Below are 1,535 nucleotides of genomic sequence, written 5' to 3' on the forward strand. Positions count from 1 at the left end.
GTTCGATCAGGATTTTTAAAAATGCAGCAATGGGCAAATGTCTATATTTTGGCTTCCTGAGAAACTATTCACATTACGAATGACTTGAAAAAAACCCAACACAACCCTCTCACTGCGGTTCGATCTGGTCTTCGTAATGAGGATTATCACTTTGAATACTATGCCTAATAAGTAGAAATGATCCTTAACAGAGCCTGTGATTGAACCAGAAAACAGACAACAGAGCTGACAATCACCAAAAAAAAAAAGGGGTACTGCATAAACTAAAGAAACCAATTTCATAAAGCACAAGACAAATTTTATTACACAAATTTGGCAGTAGTTCACAAAAACAGGGAAAGATAAGTGAAAGGCAACAAAGCATCTTTGAATGAAACAATAGAATGAGCATTATCTCGCATGAATGTCTGGTACATGACAAAAAAAATGAACACTGCTTTTTTTGCACTTTCCCGCGAGGCATCAACTTCTTTCGGGTAAAAAAAATTAATAAATGCGACTAGACGAATACAATCAACAAGTAACAAAAGATAAAAGCAAGATTAGTCAAGGAAGAAGAGAGACAAAAAAAGCAACTGCCACATAAAAAAAAACAACAAACAAAAAACATTGTGAGCACCATCTATCAGTGCTGTCTGTTAAGCCTTGAAGACACAGCACAGGACAACCAAAAGATTTGTTTAAAAAATTGCAGGAGTATTTCGCAACCCTATTGTGTACATTTGTTCTTTTTTGTCTTCAAGACATTAACCCACAAAAACGAGAAATGAGATGAATCAAGATTCGTACAAAAATGAGAAAATTCCTTTGACATCTAACCCTTTCAGCTAAATTGACAGACATTTTGCTCCCAATGAACCTGAGTAAAGAGGAGACCCTCGTTCTATCCACACGCTATAGCAGTCTTGCTGATGACGGTAACATGTGCTGAGGAGATCAACTCTTTTTGACTCAGCTTAAATGCAGTTTGTGGGTAGTTTATGCGTACTCTTCTCCCCCTTCGTCTCCTTCTTCCTCGTCGAACTCTCCCTCATCCTCGGCAGTGGCATCCTGGTACTGCTGGTACTCAGAGACCAAGTCGTTCATGTTGGACTCAGCTTCTGTGAACTCCATCTCATCCATGCCCTCTCCGGTGTACCAATGGAGGAAAGCCTTACGCCGGAACATAGCTGAAGTGGAAAAAAGGATACATTAACGACTACCGGAGTTCAAAAACAAAAAGCCCTAAATTACCTCACCTCTGTGCGTCAGATTCCCCCCGATTTGACAGAAGAGAGGAATCATTGACCCCATAACAGTGGGCCTACAATTTTAAGTTGATACAGAAATAAGCTCCTGTATGAAATTTGCAACACACAGCAAAGGAACTTTTAAAAAGAAACAAATTTGACATTCACAAAAATACTGATCACACTCCTAAAACCACAAACATATATACTAGTTTTTATTCTAAAACAAGCAATGGCCAATTTTTTATAATGGGATGGCAAATTTATCAGCAGTTTCATACCGAAGAGAAGACAAAATCCAACCCC

General features: G+C 38.5%; 1 protein-coding gene across 1 annotated transcript in view; it reads right to left on the minus strand.

Moving 5' to 3' along the window:
- Positions 1–285: 285 nt before the first annotated feature.
- LOC100533302 (beta tubulin) overlaps positions 286–1,535 on the minus strand; it is a gene marked incomplete at its 5' end in the record, with an annotated part of 7,761 nt that continues 6,511 nt past the window's right edge. Inside the window, 1 exon segment of the mRNA NM_001204601.1 lies at positions 286–1,169. Coding sequence (NP_001191530.1) covers positions 979–1,169 — 191 coding nt within the window. The 3' untranslated portion in view covers positions 286–978.

The sequence above is a fragment of the Aplysia californica genome, unplaced genomic scaffold (genome assembly GCF_000002075.1).
Source record: "Aplysia californica isolate F4 #8 unplaced genomic scaffold, AplCal3.0 scaffold00108, whole genome shotgun sequence".
In the NCBI taxonomy this organism is placed as follows: domain Eukaryota; kingdom Metazoa; phylum Mollusca; class Gastropoda; order Aplysiida; family Aplysiidae; genus Aplysia; species Aplysia californica.